The sequence below is a fragment of the Labrus mixtus genome, chromosome 19 (assembly GCF_963584025.1).
Source record: "Labrus mixtus chromosome 19, fLabMix1.1, whole genome shotgun sequence".
Classification (NCBI taxonomy): domain Eukaryota; kingdom Metazoa; phylum Chordata; class Actinopteri; order Labriformes; family Labridae; genus Labrus; species Labrus mixtus.
The window spans coordinates 24,104,360-24,125,284 of NC_083630.1; the positions used below are offsets into that span (position 1 = coordinate 24,104,360).

At 41.9% G+C, this 20,925-nt stretch overlaps 2 protein-coding genes across 3 annotated transcripts in view; both read right to left on the reverse strand.

Annotated features, from left to right (window-relative positions):
* LOC132994240 (Golgi reassembly-stacking protein 1-like) overlaps positions 1-20,925 on the reverse strand; it is a 408,891-nt gene that overhangs the window by 145,941 nt on the left and 242,025 nt on the right. The gene's annotated exons all lie outside the window — the stretch shown is intronic.
* On the reverse strand, positions 13,755-19,161 carry zic4 (zic family member 4). 2 transcript variants are annotated; one of them, XM_061064273.1, is made up of 3 exons: positions 18,024-19,161; positions 17,283-17,915; positions 13,755-15,212 (listed from the first exon to the last, which is right to left on the reverse strand). In XM_061064273.1, the coding sequence occupies exons 1-3, from the start codon at positions 18,448-18,450 to the stop codon at positions 14,770-14,772; spliced, it is 1,503 nt and encodes a 500-aa protein (XP_060920256.1). In that variant the 5' UTR covers positions 18,451-19,161; the 3' UTR covers positions 13,755-14,769. The 2 variants fall into 2 exon arrangements, with proteins under 2 accessions (XP_060920256.1, XP_060920255.1); XM_061064272.1 differs by having other exon boundaries at positions 17,283-19,161.

The following is a 20,925-nucleotide window of genomic DNA, read 5'->3' on the forward strand; positions in this document are numbered from 1 at the left end:
CTTCAAAGAGGATTTTCAGGGCGACGTGGATTTCTCAAAGGAGCTCAGTCCTGTGGCACTTTGTTTAAAAACCCAGCAGTTATTCACATGCATGGGGTTTCCCCCTTCACTGTATAAGAAGGTGAGGACATGTACATGCTGCTTAAACTGTTTTCAGAATCAGAATCAGAATCAGAATCAGAATCAGAATCAGAATCAGAATCTGGGTTTATTGCTAAGTACATTTACACATACAAGGAATTTGACTTGGTGTATTGGTGCTAAACAATTAACAAGGAAACAAGGAAACAAGGAAAGGATTTTTAGACAAAGAAACACTCACAGACCCAGACGCTTGAAAAGCAGCGTTTTAAATTCACCTATTTGTGTCTGAGTTGGTGTAAACTTCCACTCGGTGGCTTCACAGAATCACAGACGGGGAGTCAGAGCGACACAAACCACACATATTGTCCCCCCCCCCGGCCAAAAGAATGCCCGGGTATACAGCAGCTATGCCATAAGACTAACATTAAAACAGTATGAGCTAGAAGCTGTCAAGTGTGCCTGTCAACACCTCTATTTCAGCAGACATGACAGGCCCCCGTTAAAACCTTGATGGATATAAATCAGGAGGCCATTTTGAAACAACAGGGTCATATTCAGTCCTTGTTGAAAGTGTGTGTGTGTCCACATAAACCCTGCCAGCATGGGACTCCCCCCGAGGGGCACACACTGGCTTCCCCCCTTCCCGTCTCTGCCAGGCAACGATTTCATATCTAATTCTTCTGATTGTTTCCCGTGATCTCTCATTACTGGAAGTGAAAAAGGTTGGTCTTTTAACTCAATCCTACAGGTTCCCCCTTTCTCTGATTTTTTTATAATTTGAAGATTTATTTAACAAAATCAAGTTATTAGCGAGGGGAAATAGAAATGTAGATTTTTAAAAAAAAATCCAGTTTTAGGGGCGCCGGCAGCAGGAGGTTAGGGGGGTTATACTCGAGTGCTTCTCGACTGATTGAGCCTCAGGACCCTCCAACACCCCCCCTTTTACAAGAAATCATGACCCACATTTTCAACCACTCAGATTTATGTAATGAAAAATGTTGCAGTTTTGACCTCAGGTGGAAGAAAATGTGACCGAACAAAGAGACGGAATAAAACAAATATTTTTAAAAAAAATGCATCTCTTAGACTTTTTGCAACATTTCTGGTTTTTCCAGTCACACATTGACGACCCACTGGAGATGGCTCTGCGACCCACTTTCTGGGTCCCGACCCACCAGTTGAGAACCACTGCTCTTTAGGCAGGCGAGCCGTGTTCAAACCCAAAACCTGTGGCTCCTTTCCCTCAATGTCATTCCCCACCGTCTCCCTGATTTCAGACTCTATCCACTGTCCGACAATAAAGGCACAAAAAGTAAAAAAAAAAAAGATTTTTTGTCTTTTATCCAGTTTTAATCTGGACAAAAACAAGTTGTTTGGGTCATTAAATGTCAAGAATAACCACAACTTGCTGAAAAAACTTGAAAAAGAATGAATGAAAAACTTTATTTCAAACCTTAAAAATAAAATAAGAGAATAAAACACAAACTAAACAAAGATAACCGTGTCTGAAAAGGAAGTTAAACGTACATATCCCTATCCTTTCTCCCTTTTCTTTTATTAATTAATTTTTTATTCTAACATAAAACTTTTCTTTTGCATTAAATTAATGTAGAGTTTCTCCTCTGCTCCAGTGATGCTGTGTTTATAGTTTTAATGACATTTTAAGAAGTAATAACTTAGTTAGTTGCAACATACTGTATGTGATTTTGTTTGTGTCTTAACAGGTGAGCCAAATCCTCCCCTGCTTATTAAAAAAGGTGAGTAAAGCGAGTTTAAGTGGGTTCATCCATCCACTCCATCTCTACTTAGGAAGGGAAATCAAGCACAACAACAAAACTTCCGCTCTTTCTCTAAATCTCCCGAAGCCTCTTTCACAAATCTCCAGCCCCTTCATTCCTTTCACTCCAATAGGACTCTACGGAGTGCCTTTTGTGTCTGCGCAGATCAGGCTGTGTCCACTACTCCCACTCCCTTTCAGCCGAGAGTAAGAGGACTGCTAAGGGCCGGGACGACAGTGTTACCCACGCAAGCAGAACATCCCTCTCTTTTTGTGCACTGGCTTGGTGAGGGGGCAGTGGGGAAGGATGCGGTCAGTCTGCTCCGGGATAATAGGGGGGCTGGGCAGCTGCCTTCGGTCCCAACAAAGAGACTAGTCTCCTGTTAGTCCTGTTTACTTTAGTGTTGTTTCTATGCCGCCTGCTTGCGTGTCGGGACACCTGAAAGGGCGCATGGATGAAAACGCGCAGAGGCCTTCTACGATTGAGACATTACAGACACTATCCTCCGACACTACCGTTTTTTATGCTTAAAATAAACTATAAAAGGATTTTTTCTCTATTCCTGATTCCAGAAGCTATTTGTAACCACCTTAATTTGTACATTTAAAATGAAAAATATGCCCCCCCCCCCCCCTCATTTTATGATTTAATAATCCGTCCTAATCTCCTCGATGCTTGGCTCCTGATCCGTTAACGCGAGATTATGGGGAGAGAAATTACACTTTTTTAGAGTTAATTTGTGATTAAAAAGGTTTTTTTCCCCTTAAATTATTGGATTATATTTTTCTTAGAAGGAGCGAAAACTAGTTGTAAAGATTGATTCAGTTCCTTCCCCCAAAACCCCCAAAAGAAGGTGACACATTTCAGATCTTATAGAGTTGATTTTACAACAGTATCTTTGTTAAGTGTTTTTAAAGTTACATTTTTAGCCAAACAAAGCGCGGGAAATAGGTCTCCAAAATGTCCCAAAAAATGTTGCAACACTTCAGAGTCAACATCGTCCATCTTTTTCTTCCCCGAGCGGAACCTTTGATCTCTTTGATTTCCCGCCGTCAGATCTGCTCTGCGCTAAGAGAAGAAAAAAAAGATTCTTTGGTTTCCCATAGAAACGTCCTTTCCGCGGGGATATTGATGTTTTTTTCCTCGCAGGGGTTATGATATGGTGAATCAGAATGTCAAAGGCGGGAACAATACTTTCATTCATGCTTGTCTTTTTTTTTCTTTCTTTCTTTCTTTCGTGTGCCTTTGTTCAACAAAAAAAAAAAAATCCTCATTTCTCAAATGAATACAAATATTTATTCTGTGAGTGTCTGAGGCTGCAGTCACTTCGGATACTTTTCAACTATTAAAGTCTTTGTTGGAGCAGCAGGTTGCAACTCTCTCTCTCTCTCTCTCTCTCTCTCTCTCTCTCTTACACTCACTCTTTCATAACGTATGATTTGATTCGTTCTGCCATTTTTATTTGGCCTTGGACACCTTAACACATGACGAAGTTTCAGCAGCCCCTTTTATAGAAGTGTCACCATATTTCCTGCAAGACTGGAGAAGATATTTCTCTTTAAATGATCCTTTCCAAACAGGAGCCAGTGAGAATGTTCTCTCTTTAAAACATTAAGAAACTCCTGTCTCTCTCAGGTTACACTGCCATCATTGTTGTTGCCATGTTTTGCAAATATCCCCCTCCAGACTAAACAGAAACTGACTTGACTGAAGTTTTTTAAAATTCCTCCAGTTTGGGGAATTAAATCAACACCCAGGCCTCTCTCTCTCTCTCTGTCTCTCTCTCTCTTTTCTGCAGCCATGTGTGATACACCACGCTTTCTGTCCTCTTTGTCGACCTGTCATCTCAACAATGTACATCTTCCAGACACCAATGTCAGAGGACTCTTTGATCTGCAGAGCGAGGGGAACAAAGTTATGGAGAGGAGGAGATGATATGGGAGGATTTTTTTTTCTCTCTCCCCCTCTCCACTCAGTCTAAGACGACAGGGGATTGATTTCCAGTAGAACTGCCACATTTAAAGAATAACTACTATTCTTCATGCAGCAGCCTGCAACATGCATCCACTCTTCAAGAACAATGTCACCAAAAGTCCTGCAGGAGATGCACAAGTTTCATATATTTACAGTAAAACTCCTTTTGGAGAAACTGAATGAATCCTTTTTTTTTTTTTACAAAGCTATCAACTTTTTTTTTTAAAGAAAGTATAAAAAAAAAAAAACCTACAACGTGTAATTTTTGTGCAAAGAGGAACAATAGAGTTGGTATAAAAAAAGGTGTGGGGACTCCAGCAGGCTAAATGATAGGCATATGAAATTCCACACATTCTCAGTGTGCCCTGAATGCCACACGAGTCTACACATCTCAAATCTGCCTTAAACTTTAATTATGATATTGTGAAGGTCTCGCGGGAGCTTTAGCATTGGACACAGTCCTCTTTGATCTTCACCTCTGAGCCGCTCTACAAGAACATATACATCCATACAGGAGCGGGGGGGGGGGGGGGGGGGGATGCATTCAAAGAACAAAAATGCAAATATACAAATGCATAAAAATTATTCCAAATAAATTGTGTTGGCTTCACAAACAAACAGGAAGCAGCAACAAAACTAAGTTTTTCAAATTAAATATTTTTTAAACTGAAGTTGTACTTTTTGGATCATAGAAGGAGCTGTTCCATCTCATCTGAGTGTCGTCATGGAGACGGTTTGTGGACACTCCTTACAGTTCAGTCTGAACGTCTTCACAGAGCGAGAGAGCTGAGAAAGTGTCCAACCATCTTTTTTTTGATCGGCGCCGTCGGTCCAGATATATCGGAACCAGATACCGATATGAGATGGGATCGCCCCGTCTCCTAATAATCATCATAACCTCATATTCTCTTTATCAAAGACGTCGTCAGGCTTATGTTGCAAATGCAAATTGAACTTCTTGCTGTTTTTTTCTTTTGTGTGTAAAAGTTGCAAAGTTCAAGTTACTGTCAGTCTGACTCGTTGACAGTCTGGAGTTTCTGCATTTAAGAAAATGAAGTGAAATCAACAGACTGAATGTTTAAGATAAACTGATGTTAAGTAACTTTTGTCTTCGTCTCCATGGATCATGAACTATACCTACCCCCCCCCCCCCCCTCCTTTAAGTTGCTGTGTGAATATACAAATTAAGAAAGCAAACCTCTGAATGCAACATGGGACTAAAAACATGCATGTGTAGCTTCCCTTATCAATCCAATTATTTCGTTTCACAAAGAAGACGGTCGAGCTTCATATTCTGAGAAACCTCAGGGTATCAAAGACACAAATTACAATCACATGTGCTTCATGTTTACATCATTTCTCCAACACACACACACACACATCTATATGCATGATGAAGGCTGACAGTCGGAGGCATCACCTCCAACACTCAGCAGCTTCATTATCATCATATAGAGTCATTTGATGAAGCTTTATGATGAAGAATAAAGAGAGGGGGGGGGGGGGGGGGGGGGGGGGGGGCTCTGCTGTCTCGGGTCTCACATGTCATCTCACACACACACACACACACACTCTGCCACTCGTGATGAATGAACACATTCCTGCTCCCCTATAGGCTGTGAGCCACGCCATCATGTCCCTCCTGTCACAAACAGCAGACGTTTACTGGCTCACTAAGTATTTCTATATCGCTCCCGAGCAACTTTCCTTTCGCAGCAGTTTACGGCGAGTTAAGTGCAACACAGAAGATAAAGATACTGTGAGAATTGACAAGCAGAGTGTTACAGTGTGTTAGAAAACCTGTTGGAAGGAGGGTCACAGCCACGATGAGCTGTGAGAGGGAGCGTTAGGAGGACTCCCTCAGTGATGCTTTACATCTGCGTGCATGTTATTCTACTGTTGAACTATCTGAGGAGGATTTCTTGCACAGTTTAGTGTTGTATACGTTTAAAGAAGAAGCACAAAAATTAAAAAAAACATGGAGGTTTGACAAACTTCATAAATTTATGTTTTTTTTAAGATTTATTTTTGTTTTTTTTGTGCCTTCACTGTAGAGACAGGACAGTGGATAGATTTGGAAATCAGAGAGAGAGAGAGAGAGAGAGAGAGTGGGGGATGACATTCAGCAAAGGAGTCACAGGTCGGATTCGAACCCTGGGCCCCCCGTCTGGAGGACAACAGCCTCCATTCATGGGGCGCGCTCACCAACCACTATTCCACCAGCCGCCCAATAAAAACACATTTTTACTTTTGGTTTCTGAAGCTCATATTTTGCATTTCTCAACGAGTGAAACATTACAAGATAACGCTCCCTTCCCTCCTTATTCATCAAAGAATATTCAGAACTAACTTATTGCACCTCTTAATGTAAATTCTGACAAATTTTAATTTTATCAGAAGTGAAATATTGTCAGATTTTTTTGATTTTTTTTCCTGCAAATTGCAACTTCAATCATGAGATTAATTTATTTAGGAAAAAAGAAAAGCCTTTTAATTTGTGTTAACTGCTGTTGTTGTTAGCTTCACATTTAAGCATCTTAATGTTTGTAAGTGAGGGTTTTGTTCACAGTGACAGAGACCTGGAGCGACCACCCTGACCCGCATGTCCATCACACACAGATGTAGTCTACCTGAAGCATGCAGCACGCTCTTCTACAGGCCTGACAGGGGGTCCTTGAATGCGTCTTAAACTTCTTACAGCAAATGAATCACCTATGCAAACTTGTAGTATTCTTTTTAAACATTTTCTCGATCGCCATTTCTCTTAGTAGGCTAGCTGAGTTTTTTTTTTGTAGGAGTCGATGACCAAAAAAAAGTTTCCTAACACCTATGAGCCATTCACGTCCTCTCCACTCCGTCTGACATGCGAACATCCATCCCCTGAATAGGACGTGTCACGGCAGCGCATGTCCCCTCACAAAAGACAATTGTGATTTAGACAAACATTGGGGGGGAAACATAAAGGCAAAGGTCAAGTCCTCTTTCAGTTCAAGTGTGCTCCGATTCACCTACAACACAAGGGGGACAAAGAGTTGCAGCTACCTCCGTTTCTAAAAGGGGGATGTGATGATTACCCGCTTTAAGCAGGAGGAGGAGGAGGAGGAGGAGGAGGAAGAGGAGGAGGACTCTCAACCTGATTTAGGAGGAAATAGGAGAGATCAGCCTCGAAAAAATCATCAGCAGATTCTTATTTTTGAACCATCTCCATTCCTCTCCTCTAACAGAAACACAAAAAGGAGTGACGTCACAGCCCAAATTCCTAATCAGACATATTTTAAAAAACACACAAATGATTATTATTCTAATTATCGTGAATGGAAATTACACATTCCATACAATTTTAGCCCCTTTCGTGTCGTGTTCGTGTTTCTTTCTCTCATTATTATTGCAAGTTCAATTATTTCTAGAACAGAGGGATTAGAGGAATAAGTAGTGTTAATTGCGCGGCAGGTATAACGAGCAGGTCTAATCCCTCTTCCTCCTCTTTGTATTGAGTTTTTGTGGGCTTAATGAGTGGCAGGTAGGGGCTGCTTCCTGCTTTCTCACATGCTCAAATAGGCCTCTCACCGCTTGCAGTCGTGGACCCTGGCTGTGTACAGGAAACAATTGATTTTGAGCATAAAGTTAATTATGCCGAGAAATTAGACAGCCTTAACGCCGGGTAAGGACTCAGAGGTTGATTTCCTGACAGCTCTTAACACACTCTCACATATCATTCACGCATGTGCAGTTTTTTTTTTCTTTTTACTATAGCTTACACTGTGAATAAAAAGGAGGAAAACACCACTTACCTTGCCTTCTCGTTCACTGGTTACGTCTATTTTTAAGCATGCATGTATATTCCTCAAAATAAGAATTTTAAAAACATGATGCTGTAAAAGTAGTAGAAGTGCTTTTTTATCCATCCTAAAATGTGAATTTTTGGAGAAATAAATGACCAAACAAATCCTTTTGGGTTCGCGCTTGCACTAGTCTGAGTAGTTTCCTAGGCTACACAAATCAGTATTATGAAGATAGCCTGCGCTCAAAGAAAGCCACAGTGGTCGGCTTATTATTGAAAAGCAAGAAGAAAAAAAAATCGTATTGAAACTTTTTCTCTTTTTTCTTCTTTTGATGAATTAACTCATGGACAAGGAGGATAAGCCTCACATCTCTTCTGCGCGGAAGAAGGAATAATTTAAAGAAGAAGAAGAAGAAGACAAAATAAAGTCCTGCTTTGTGGTTTCTTTTTAACACAGAATCAAGTGCCTTTAATTCTTCTGAGGACTTTTCAAAATAAGAGTTTTTTTTCCCACACATGTAATTATTGAGAAACATGCATTCTGATTATTGTATAAAGCAGAAATAGAGGGACTCTCCCCTGACAGATAAAGACCCTCTGACCTCGATCTGATGGGCTTTAGCATACACATGCTTTACGCGTCAAAGTGAAATGGCCTGATCGCTGAAAGGGTTTTTTTCTTTAATTCTATTAGCGGACTCGCTTTGTTTCAATACTGTCGCAGGAAAAAATGATTGACAAAGTAATAAACGCGTCATGCTGCTGCATCTGATTACGCCGCCGGCATTTGCATTGGACATTGAGAGGAATATGACAACCTTGACACGCTGGGGATTTGCTCTGTCAAATAAACACGTCTCCAAGGATCTATATTGTTGCGCTGACAATATCACCTCCCCGGTCATTGAATCTCAAAGTGTCGTGTGTTGTTGTTTAAAATGAACGTATGTAGGTTTGAGTGTGTGGGGATGTGCAGCTTTAGAGACACAGTAATACGTGGCTCTGGTGTTTTAGGGGGAAAGTAACTACAGCAGAGATACTCTTCAATACTTCATATCCCCCCCTCCTCTTCCTCTCTCTCTCAGGTTCAGTCCTCTCAGCTGCATTCACTGCAAAAATATCTATTTTAACAAGCAATGCAAAATCTAAATCATTAATTTTTTTCATGAAAAAGACAAAAGTTAGAGCTATAGAATCTAATTCCAAAAATTAAAAATCTAAAATTAGCATTCATATTTATTTACATTTTCTTTTTTTAAATAGAAGTAAGGCCTATCGTTTTATTTTTAAAGTAAATGTAAAACATCAAATTTAGACTTTTAATTTCTCGCTTAAAAATTACAAAACAAAAACAAAATCCCAAAAAAATTTGATTTGTGTTTTTTGTTGTTTTTCTGTGTGCAGTTTTAAAACCCACATGGAATCACATTTCTCCAACAAAAAAAAAAAAATATCTCCAAAGCATTTAACACATTTGTGTCTGTATGGCCTACTGCTCGTGTCGTTAAAGATGGAGGCCATTGATGCCCCATGGCGAGCCCACCTCCAGCAGGTGATCCTGGTGTCGTAACGTGTCAGCGGTGGCCTGACATCAGTATAATAATAGTTAATAGAGCGTGAGAGAAAGAGGATGGTATTAAAACCTAACAAAGATGTGTCAAAAGCGAATAACTAAAAAAAAAAAAAAAAAAAAGTCGATGTCTTCATTAGCTCCATCTCCAAGGACCGTCGAACATTTCATTAGTTTGTAATTTATGAATGTTTGTCAAATATTAAAGAGTATGTAAATACGAGGGGCCTAATGCGTTTTCCTGCGGGAGATGGAGAAATGACCCAAAGTCTTCGATACTGCAACACTGATCACATGCATTATGTTTCTGCTCAAACTGTGCATCCGCCTGTCTCTTCGCGAGCAGATCTCCCCATCTGACGTGTGAAATAGTGCAGATAGAGCAATGATTCATAATGCTGGCAGCATTTGCATCCCCTTAATACTCTGTGTTACTTTGATATATGATGATATACTGTCTCTTTTATCGACTGTGTGAACGCGACTCGTGCCATTATGGCTCTGGCTAAATCAGTAGGAGGTTTTTTTTCTTCTTCTCTGTCTGTCCATAAAAAGGTCCATTTCATTGACTGTGAACCCCTTCACGTGCAGAGCAGATAAATGGTTTTATTTTTTTTTATCTCAACTTCTTGAATCACATTTCACTTCTGCAAGCTGAAATATATAAAGACCCGGATGTTTGTTTGTTTTCATAGACTGCTTTTTGTTGAATTTCATTTACACCCTATAGCACACCTGTTCGCCTTTTATAAAATATTAGTGTAACCAAACACTTTCACAGATCCCGGAGAGGTCAAGGGAGGATGAAAAATTTAAATGATGACGTGTTGGTTTGAGTCACTCAGACTCCATCGCCAAAAGGGCAAATCCTCAAGTTCAGAATCATTTATTGTGCCTGACTTTTACGACTTTTAGTGGACATATTTATCTCAAAATATTCCTGATTATTCTTAATTAATTTAATGTTTTGTTGTTTTGTTATTTGGAATAATGAGAATGCTAAATTAAGATGATTCATCGGCTCGTTGCAGCTTTAAGAAATGAGCAGAAATAAATGCCTGACGTCATCAGATTACTGTTTACACTGCGCTGCTGCCAGAACAATTGCGTGTTTTTAATTCCCCGTGTTTTTCATCAACACAACACTGTCTGAATAGACTTCCACAATATTTAGATCTTTATTTCCGACTGTGTTTGCTCAGCAACAAGTCCCTCTGCGCTCAGGCTGCATGTGAGAATCCATACAGTGAGGATTGATAACGGAAGTTAAAAAAGGGGGGGCTGCTGCTATTCAGAGTGCAGGTGTGAAGTATGTGCCACATTCTGCCATATAATGTCCCGGTTGTTGGAAATCCGTGTTCGGGGCCTATAGGCTACTAGGGGGCTGATTCACGTCGGGGGGGAGTCCGCTCATCTATGGAAGTAAAATAACTTCGCTTCCTGAAAATCTGTGCATGACGGTAATCCTAAAACCTGGGCAGTGGGGGTCGTCTATATACGGGGTCTTATTGGCCCAGATTGTTCCCTCCAGGTTGTCCCGGATTGTGACTTATGTGAGGTTTTGCCTAGCCATATACAAAAAGCTACCGCGGGGGTGGAGCCCTAAACCATGCCTTAGCTCACCGTGCTCACCTTTTTTTTCCATAAATGCGGAATACGGTTAATTTTTGCTTTAAAGGTTGTCGTAAATCCTCACAAGCAGAAGAAGCTGCGTGTACATGGAAACCACGTGATTGTGTAAATCTCCCGTTTGGAAACTAACCTTGGGAGCTATGGGGGATAAAATATTAAACATTCACCACGAGATTTTATTGTTGCATTTAACTCGTGACCTTGTTTCTGCACACTGGAGCAAAGTCTGATAAAAAAAAAAAAAAGAAAGAAGAGTGGAATGCTCCTTTAAGGGGAAAATCTAAATATCACCCAATATTTACAGATGAAATGCTCAAACTGTCAGGAGCTCTGAGGTCACTTTGAATACAATTAATATTATTAATTAACAGTTTCCTGAATGTGTGTGTTTTCCACATAAAGCCCCCCCCCCCCCCTTACAACAACTCCTTCCGCTCTGATTCTGACGGCTCTATTGCACCTGTCTCTCTCTTTATTTGCCAAGCCAATTTCGGCCACTTCATTCCTGATAATTATGACCTGTGCTTGGTGTTGGAGGTTGCAGAGGGTGGTGTTGGAGCGTGGGGTGGGCGTGGAGGGAGGAAGAAAAAAAAAAAAAAAGGGGGTGTGGGGTGTGTGGAAGGAGGGGTGAGTGAGTGAGAGAGGCTTTTACTCCTAGACTGCTAATCCCCCCTATTAAAAGGGTTTTGTTCAATAATGCCGGACAGTTTCAGGAAGTGGGATTACCGCTTCCTTTATTTTTACAAAGAAATGATATTTCACACTCAAATGAGCCCCGGGACGCAGCAGAGGTGGAGAGAGAGGGCCTTGGGAGAAAATCACATCCATTCACTTTGGGTTGTTGTTGTTGTTGTTGTTTTGCACAAATCTCCTACAACTACTAATCTTAAATAAACTTTGAACAAAGTATTTTTAAATTAGATTAATTATTGTTAACATGTGCTCTCTTCTGAGTCTTGGAGGAATCCACCTAACACATTAGTGTTACAGCTGAAGTAACTCTCTCTCTCACACACACACACACACACACACACACACACACACACACACACACACACACACACACACACACACACACACACACACACACACACACACACACACACACACACACACACACACACACACACACACACACACACACACACACACACACACACACACACACACACACACACACACACACACACACACACCTGTTCTTGATTCTTGACCCTGGAGCTGATATCAGATCAAAGGTTGTCACTCAGCTGAAGGAGGGAAGTCTCGATGAGTGAACCCAACGGGATCAGTTGTTAAAGATCCTCCTCTCCGAGTTCTAACTGAACTGCACACTCCTACACACACACACACACACACACAGTCATGTTTTATGTCTGCTGTGGTACATGCATTCCTCTTCACTTAACACTCTTTGGAGCCTCTTTGGATCAACTATACCTCCAAAACGTGCAGGCTGAAGACGTCCATGATGTTTATATTTGGTCAAAGTCATAAATTATTAAAGGTCAGTGAACTAGTCCTGCAGCAGCATGCTTTTATTTTGTAATTATTATTATTTTAACTCGGGGACTCTTTTATTTTCATCTCTTCCTGCTCTAAAGATGTTTTTTTTTTAAAGTCCCACAAACATTATTTACAAACCGAGCTCTAAACTTCTCTTCCTGATGAAACAAGCCTTCAAACGTCCCCTACCCTTCACTTCCAGTCCCTGAATGGAAAATGTTTTTTTTTCTACGCGACTCAGTTAGTTCTTGTCCGTTTTGACGACTGGAACTAAAAGCTTTAGACGTTCCCAATAGAGAGGAATCCAATAGAGAGGAGCCCAACAAATCGGTGACAAAAGGCTTTCCGTGTCATCAACGTCGTTCAGACGACCTAGAAGAATCCCTCTGATATCAACTTCCACTTCAAAGACTCCCACTTTCAATTGAGATCCATCTTCTTGTTTCTTTTTTTCTCTTCCTCCTTTCTTTGTTTTTTTTTTTTGGTTTTCTTTCTTTACGCGCACAGAGCTGGTACCAAACGACTTTGTCATATTCTTCTATTTGTTCATTCTTCTTTTCTTTCGCCTGCAGTCTCTTCACTACAATGCACTTAACCAAACTCTATAAACGGGGGGGAGTTCAAGCAATGTTTGTTTCCACCCACTTCTGACTCATTCAAGGCCGGGGTCCAAAATCTAGAGCAGGAAGTTTCCCAGAACAACATGTGAGCTCTGTGGCTGCTGCGTGTTTCCAAACCACTCACAACTTCCTTAATAAAATAAAAAGCTAATGGATGCGTCTATTATGCGCATGTGCAGTGATCGTGATGTATAGAGTCTAAAATATGATTCAGGATCTATTGAGCAGTGCAGAGTCCATTGTGTTGCGGGACAACTGCGTTTGAGCGGCTTCTCCTTTGATTGTCGTAAAGTAGGCCCGCAGCAAAAGAATATATTTTTTCTTCTTTATACTGCCCCTCGTCTGCAGCATAAAGGACATAGATTACCGTTTCCGACCCCATGGGAAGCAAATATTACATTCTTTAGAGCGGCCTTTTCAACGCGCGGACTTGGCCCCCATATCATTTGAGTTTGACTCGGCTATTGCTTTAGAAATCTTAATTCACCGTGAGGATTCACCGTCGTGAAAAAAAATGGCTCCTTTGTGCCAAGTGGCCTTTGAAGTCTGGATCAGAATATTGTAGAACCCTTCATCACACCAGAGCTCAGCTGAGTGAGAGAGAGAGAGAGAGAGAGAGAGAGAGAGAGAGAGACTTAACACATTCACGTTGTCCTCCTGTGAAGAGAAAAATAAAACACTCTGAACAGAAAATGTTACCAAAGTTATTTAAAGAAGTACCAGAAGTATCAGCACGTTGAACTTCTCTGGATTTTAGCACTTTCTTTTCCTCATTTTGGAAAAGCACACAGTTATTTTTCTGCGCCTGCTCACTGACATTTTTGTAAAAGGAGGAAAATTTATGATTTAAATTTACAAATATAATTTTTAAAGACGGAATTTTTCAAAACACTCCACAGAAAATTATCTATTTAAAAAAATGCAACTGGATGGATGTAAATTCCAGAAATGTGATTGGCCTGGCAGCTCGTTCATTTTTAGTCATACAAGATTTATTCAAAATACTCACATATAACAAGGCAGTTCGGTACGCAGTTTGAGTGCCGCTCGTTTTTCAGATATTCAAAAAAAGAAAAAAAATATATAGATATATTTATATATTGACGACAATGATACAAAAATCACAAAATGCCCACTTGGATCAAACATGTAGAATTTGTAACGCTCGTCTATCAAACACAGCAGGCGTCTGAAAAAAACAGTTAAGTTGTTTGTTGAGCCTCTGCACAGATGAAAAAATGAAAACTGTGTAAACGTGAAGATCCTTTACAAAACATCAACACAGCCATAGAGAGTTACAAAAAAATAACAAAATGTACAAGTTTGCCCCAAATTGAAAACATGCACTTTGGTTCGATCATACAAAAAAAATCCTCCGAGAGATCAGGTTTGAAAAATAAATAAAAACATATCGAAGTCAAAACTCGTAATTTACAAAAATCATTTGACACCAACATGCCTAGCCTACAATAAAGTACCACATCGTCTAGGACGGATTTACACGACTCCCCCCCCCCCTCACAAGTGGGCCAGTTGGGCCGTAACAGGCACTGAGCCAAAGCGTTTCAATCGCTGAGGTTTCAAAATATATTCTTTTTATTGTGCCTGGAAATTAGCACGTCTTTAAGGTTTACACATTTCCCCCTTCAATGTGGGTTTCAATGCGTCTCTTGGCTCTGGGTGTCTGTTTGGTGGCTCATCCAAAAAAAGAGAGGGGGACCAGTGGGCCTTCGCTGGCATATTTAGGCAACAAAGCCAAACCATTTTTAATAGTTGAGCTTTTGGAAATGTGTTTTGTCACCACTGGCACCGAGTCTGAGTGGGTTAAAACGCGTCCCTCGGTTCCGGGTTCCTGTACGGTGGCTCATCTGCTGGGTCTGGTGTGGAGGCCCCACTGGGCGGTGTCTGGGCTCCGCTGGCACCTGAACTGTGGCACACGTACCACTCGCTTAAATTGGCGGGCTGGGAGGAGGCTCCCGCCGGCTCCGACAGCACCGAGGAGGCCCCTGGCTCTCGGCCCAAGTCTGAGGAGGGGGAGACCAGGGACGGGGTCGAGGACTCGTAGCCCGAGCTGGGCGGGGGGGACTTGCAGTGCACCTTCATATGTTTCCTCAGGGAGCTGGGGTGCGTGTAGGACTTATCGCAGCCTCGCACTTTGCAGTTGTAGGGCTTGTCGCTGGTGTGGACGTGGGAGTGCTTCTTCCGGTCGCTGCTGTTGGCGAAGCGTCTGTCGCAGCCGTCAAACTCACATTTGAAGGGCTTCTCACCTGTGAACAGTGAAGGTGACACAATGAGAGAAGAGTCAAGACATTCAAGGCGGAACTAAAGAGACATTTGACGCCCAAGAGCATCAGGGATTTCTTTGTTTTTGGTACAATTTATGTATTTTTTAAGTATAAATAAATAAGACCCTCCCCACTTCTAGCAGAGAAAAAGCTGTAATATTAAATTATTTTATAAAAGGTGGGCATAAATAATAGACAAAGCAACAAGTATGCAATGATGTTTGTCCATTAATACATATTAATACAAATTGAAATAGCCATTATTGTTATTTTTATCATTTGGTGGGTACAGTAAACACACGTCCTCCCCCCTCCCCTCCCCTGCTGCATGGCACTTTCCAAAGTTTGCCTGTTTGGACAGACCTGCCATGCGCCTCTGTCTGGTGTAAACAGGAGGGCTGAACCCCCCACTGTCCCGGGTCTATACCTGGAGTCTGCATGCATCAAGGCATACGTCAAAACAGACGAGCTCAGGCCTCAAACCAACAGTAAATAATGATAAATGAAAGTAGCCACGCTGCATCAGAACGTGTGTGTGTGTGTGTGTGTGTGTGTGTGTGTGTGTGTGTGTGTGTGTGTGTGTGTGTGTGTGTGTGTGTGTGTGTGTGTGTGTGTGTGTGAAGCTTACACTCTGCGTCTCAATAACACGTTTTTCTACCTGATTATGACAGGGCGAAAAAAAAAAAAAAGACAATCTGAATAAATTACACGGGAATCATCCAGTTGCTGATTTTTTCTCCTCCGATTAAAGCTTTTGAGAATATGTAATTGCCTCTGTCTAATTACACTTTAGCGGGGCTGAATATCAATTTGACCTTCAGCTGTTGGGTTGAGAGAGCCAATCAAGGATATTAGTGTAGTACAAGAAAGCGTCGAGGAACAGACCCCAGGGGCAAGCCCCAGTCATAAGCACACTTTCGGATAGGTTTTAAACATGATACCAAAAGACCAGGCCCCTTGGGAGCACAACACACAGAAATAATTTAACAGATTTGTACTTAGGTAATGTGAGCAAATGATATGAATAATACATAGGGCGCAGAAATGGAGCAGAGGGAGGGGGGGAGTGTGCCATGCAGCCACCCCGGGAAAAAAAAAAAGGAATGTAATCATTGTGTTCATTTACAAGTGTGACTCGACATTTTGAGGCCCCCTTTTTTTTTTCTTTCCTCCCTCCTCACTAAAGCTCCACGTCACTGGGTCACAGAGGCGAGCAGCCATATTGTGCCATTATATGTTTTTTAAAGTTAAATCAGAGCTGCATTGTACACACGTCAGTCATTCTATAGAGGGCAGGCAGCTCTGCTCTGCCAACCTGTTGGTGAATTATTGAAGCCATTGTTAACCTGTTGATTGAAGGCTGATTATTCCTAAGGATGCTTTCCCTCTACACAAACACATGGCATGTCAATCTGATGGAGTGAATATGATGTGTGTTCAAAACAAATATGTGAGGTTAAAAAATGCAATGAATCCAGCTCACTTTTAGAATTATTTAACTGGTTAAATTGAAGGAACATGCAGGAAATAGTTTTTAAAAAAGGGGAAGACAAACAAAGAAAATGAGAGAATAAAAACCAGACACTGACTGAACGCGTTGCACCTTTTCTAACTTTGCTCCCATCTTCTCCCCTTGTGCAAAAAAAGATACATGCTAAAGACCTGACGTGGGCCTCACTCTCTTTGTGCTGTGGTGCAAACAAGAGGTTGAACCGTCAAACGCTTGAGTGAGCTGTACCTTAATCCCCCTATAGCAAGCTCGACCTTTTTTTAAAAAAAAAAAACCTAGTGAGTAATGCTGCTGCAACTCACAACAAACAGGTGGCCATGCAGCGGCTGTTGCGCGCAGGAAAGGTTAATTGCCCATCAGAGGAAATTTTTAAAATGCCCCAAACCAAATAAAATAAAATAAGCTGCAACATTTGCTCACTATCACGTCACTTTTGTTGAATTGCATGCAAAAACCTGCGAGCGATTTTTAAGCATGCAGCTTCATAATTTGACTTTTAGAATTACAGCAACGTTTCACATTCTGAAAATGTATTTACTGACCTGTGTGAGTCCTTTTGTGGATCTTTAGATTCTCGGATCTGGCGAACACTTTCCCACAGCCAGGGAACGGGCACGGAAACGGTTTCTCCCCGGTGTGCACTCGAATGTGATTTACAAGTTTGTACTTGGCTTTAAATGGTTTGCCTTCCCTCGGACACTCTTCCCAAAAACAGATATGGTTCGCCTGCTCGGGTCCTCCGACGTGCTCCACCGTCACATGCGTTACCAGTTCGTGCATGGTGCTGTAAGTTTTGGAGCAGAGTTTCTTCGGAGCGTGGTCCGGCTCCAGCCACTTGCAGATGAGCTCTTGCTTTATCGGCTGCCTCATGTAGCGGAAAAACGCGCCGGCTCCGTGGTGGTGGTGGTGGTGGTGATGAGCGCTCAGATTCATGTTCAGATTCAGTCCACCGTAGCCGTGCAACGGCGAGGCTGAAAACGGATCAGCCCTGGAGCTTGCCACTTGACTCAAGTGATCAGACCTAACGTACATTTCTCCAGGTAGTCCTAACCTTATTTGTCCATTCAACGCTTGGCCACCCGGTGATCCGCTAGAAGGCTGGTCGTGGTGGAGTCCGGAGAAGAGGGTATGGTTCCCAGCGTCAGGGTGGTGACCATAGTGTCCGGGATAGCTACCTGTTGTTGAGACAAACATTCCGTGGTGAGAGGCTGAACCAGCAGTCTGGTCAGTCAGCACTGGCATGGCTTGAGCTGTCAGATCTCTCCGGATGAGGAAATCCCTACCTGCGGATAGAGCCTGGGCCGTGTGAGACATAGAATAGGGCACGGATGTCGCCTGAACCGGGCCAAAAGCTCCCGTTTGACTGGAGACCACTTCACTGTGGCCTGCCATATGATGATTGTGGTGGTGGTGATGGTGGTGGGGATAATGATGGGCTGGGCTGATTTTGAGGGCCGCGGAGTGCCCCATGTGTTCTGGCCCGAATGGACTCGGCCCCAGGCGGGGTTCCGCAGTAATCTCCCCAGGGTGCGAGTGAGCCATTGAGTGTGGATGGCTGCTGAACCCCGGGAAGCCTGTCACGCTCTGAGGGGTATGGTGGTGATGATGGTGATGGTGGTGAGCCCCTGCCAAGTCAACTAATCTCAGCGCCGTGTTCCGTTTGGAAAACGTAGGGTCCATCACGGGGCTTCCCAGTGCATCCACGCTCATTACTTCCTAATTTTAGAATAACTTGACAGCAGGCAAAATAATAATGATGATGACAAATATATTTTAATCGCAGTGAAAAATAAAGAAAAAAAAAGACTTTTTAAAGTTAAGTCTATCTGCAGACTACATGGAATCCCATTCGGTTGAGAGGCAGCAGCAGGACGCTTTGATACTGAATAGAGATTCATGGTAGGCGCTGCAGCCCGTGGAGCTAAACAATCACCCTGCGCTCTAATTGGTCAGAGCCCGGTGATTGACGTCACCAGTGACAGTTTCCAACGTGAAGAAAAATGTCTTAGTGACAGCGAGCAGCCAGTGCGCATGCGCAGTGCCTCAGGCAACGCTTGAGGAAAAAAAAGAGTTGTTATGCAAAGGTTATTGTACAATAAAAGTCTCCAAAAGTTGATCCAGATATACAATCCTCTCTCTTTTGTCGCAGCGAACAAAAGCTGCGCGGCCATGAAACAGCAATTTCCCCCCACGTTGATTATGCTTTTACAACACAGACCGCCTTGCAAGAGCATGCATATCGTCAGTATTAAAGTTTAAGGATCATAAATAATGCAGTGATATCTTCATTATGCCCTGCTACGCGTGAAGAATAACTTTACGCACAACTTTACGCACGTTAAAGATCGGCGTCGAGCGGAGAAAGACTTATCCACTGTAGCGAAGGAAAGCTCCACGTGGGAGTTTCATATAGTCCGGGGTACATACCATTAATATGCGCTTTTATAAAACTCCCAGATTTGCATATCGAGTCGTTTGCCCTGCCGCGTGTTCCTCGGCGTTGACTCGGTGCTCTGCTCGGTGGGATCCGCGTGTGTGGGAAGTGTGAACGGGGCGAGCTGCGGCCATTGTCCCGAAGAGAGAAAAAAAAATGTAATGGACGGGACCTGTTGTTATGATCCGGGGTAATTTTGCTTTAGACCCAGGACGGCAGCAGATGAGGGTCACGGGAGTTGGTGCCGTTGCAGACTTAAGCTCAAAATAAAACCAGTGAGTATCGGTTACTACAAATCTTCTTCCATCGAGGATGATAGGCTAAGAGAGGAGTTTGCTTTTTGCTTTGAGTGCTGTAAAGAAAAAAAAACAAGTTATGGATGATAATCTGCCGTAGAAGAAATATAAAGCGTTCTCTGTTTAATCCTCACAGTCAAAGATATTTTTGTTCACATGACTTATTCTTTTAAAACAGAACTATTTAGATAAACATGAGTGTGTGTTTATCAAAATGCTCCGAGATGTTTGTGTGTTTACAGGTGATGCGTTTTATTCTTCAGCGTGTTGGACATTCTGAATTAATTTGTCTGAATACTGCAGCCAGGGAATGAGTTGCATGCTGTCTTAAACTAGTTTTATTATTATTATTATTATTATTATTAAGAGTTTGGACTGATACATTTTTCGTGTTTCATCTTGTACATTGCAACGAAATCTGCGTTTACAGTCGATTCAGATTTTGAGAGGATAGGTGGTGTGATGTTAATCTTTGTAGTGACCTTAAAGAAGGTCACATGCAGAGTGGATCACCATGGTGTCAAATTTAAAAAAAAATATTATTTATGTTGTACTTTGTAATCCTTTCAAAATGACTTAAAAATCACTGCAGAAGTTGTCTCTCTCTCTCACACACACACACACACACACACACACACACACACACACTCGCACAGAGAGACACTGACACACGCGCGTACATTAAATATTCAGTGGCTTGACCTCCTCACACTCTTTTATTTTTCGTTGGTGAGAAAACTCAAAAGACATACTAAAAAGAGAAAGTTTGGTTTTCTTACACCAGAGTGTTTAAGTCCAAACTCTGGATGGGAATCCCGTTCATTCTTCTTTTATGTTTTCTATGAGTCAAAAAAAAATAATGCAGAAACTACTTCCCCCCGGGGTTACTCCTGTGAATTGACTTGTCAACATCGCCGCTGACAGCGTCACATCCAGCACGTTAGAAATGGAGTCAATATTTTGAGACATGACGGATCCAAAAGATGTTTATTAAATGGCCTTTTCGCGTGGGGGTTCTAGAGGCTCACAGCTGTAGCCTTCAGAGACATCACAGCACCAGCGTAATGCAAAACTTTGAAGTGCTATTTCTGGTCCCAAGTTGTGCATGCACTTAAACTACTGCCCTGTTTTACTTGACTGAGAGAGAAGCCTTAGATCCTAAACAAACGAAGAAGAAAAAAAGCTGAATATTGGAGAGAGGACTCGTAAAAAGCTGGCAGAGTGGCTTTCACTGTAAATCCTAAATAGTTCCTGGTAATCATTTCAAATCCTAGAGTAAGACTCTGGGCATATTGAATCCCTAAACTGTCATTTCTTTTTAATTAAGGCACATTTTCTTTTACTTTTACGCATGGAAATAAAAGTTAGAGTCATTTTACGCACATCAACTTTAAACGCACGTAGTTATGCACAATTCTAGGAACTATTTTTCTTTGCACAAATTCCAATTTTTAT

Coding starts and splice junctions, on each gene's coding strand:
- zic4 (XM_061064272.1), bottom strand. CDS start 18,450: ATGAGCGTGGATGCACTGGGAAGCCCCGTGATGGACCCTACGTTTTCC. Junction 15,213..17,282: donor CCACAAAAGGACTCACACAG/GTCAGTAAATAC, acceptor CACTGTTCACAG/GTGAGAAGCCCTTCAAATGT.